Raw genomic sequence first — 905 nt, forward strand, 5'->3', positions numbered from 1 at the left:
TCTGGGGGAAAATGAGGGGGGACACAGGAGATGGTGGGAGTGGATTGGGGTGATGGGGGGGCTGTCAGACACTGTGGGGGCAGAGGGTGATGCCTGGATTTGGGTTGAGGTTCTGAGGTGACACCAAAGAAATTGGAGAAGGGACATGGGATTTTGGTCAGGGGACAAGGCGAGGAGGACTCTGGGGGTCTCAGGGAGTGACCCCAGGATTTGGGTCATGATCCTGCTGGGGCTGAGGGGACTTGTAGTCATGGGAGTAGGATTGGGCTTCTGGATGTGATGGTACTGTGGGATTGGGGTCCCTGGGGGGCTGGGGGACACTGGGGAGGCCAAAGTAACCCCAGGATTTGGGATCAGGGCCCCCAGACATTCCCAGGGGTTGGCTGGCCAGGAGTGCCTCTCCTTCCCCCTGGGCTGACCCCACTCCCCTCCCCAGTCCCTCACTGAGGAATCCTCCTCTGTGTTCCCTCTGTGTCCCCCAGTGTCCCACCCTGGTCCCTGCGGCCTCTCCACTCCATGGCCCTCCTGGCGCAGACCCTGGCACTGCTGGCAGTGACCGTGGCCACCACGGGCATCGAGGGGGTGACCCTGGACATGGCCCCAGACTCCTTTGATGACCAGTACCAGGACTGTGGCCCTGCCATGGCTGAGGCGTTGTCAACCCTCAACCGCTCCGAGTTGCAGCAGAACCCTCTCTTTGCCCAGGCCTGGACTAAGGCCACGGCTGAGTGGCACAAACGGGGGTCCCCTGTGTCCCCTCTGGCGTCCCCAGCCCACGCCATCGCCCTCATGGCCTACACGATGGATGACCTGTACAGAGAGTTCAACGCAGCCGTGCGTACAGCCGGGCGCTCCAGCCAGGAATACCGGGACAACTTCCACTTCAAAACGCTGCATTTCCTGCT

The 905-nt window shown here is 61.9% G+C and overlaps 1 protein-coding gene across 1 annotated transcript in view; it reads left to right on the forward strand.

Moving 5' to 3' along the window:
* Nucleotides 1-516: 516 nt before the first annotated feature.
* LOC115949017 (erythroblast NAD(P)(+)--arginine ADP-ribosyltransferase-like) overlaps nucleotides 517-905 on the forward strand; it is a 7,630-nt gene continuing 7,241 nt past the window's right edge. The window contains exon 1 of the mRNA XM_031065104.1: nucleotides 517-898. Coding sequence (XP_030920964.1) covers nucleotides 517-898 — 382 coding nt within the window. The remainder of the gene's footprint in view (nucleotides 899-905) is intronic.

The sequence above is a fragment of the Geospiza fortis genome, unplaced genomic scaffold, assembly GCF_000277835.1.
Source record: "Geospiza fortis unplaced genomic scaffold, GeoFor_1.0 scaffold1056, whole genome shotgun sequence".
In the NCBI taxonomy this organism is placed as follows: Eukaryota; Metazoa; Chordata; class Aves; order Passeriformes; family Thraupidae; genus Geospiza; species Geospiza fortis.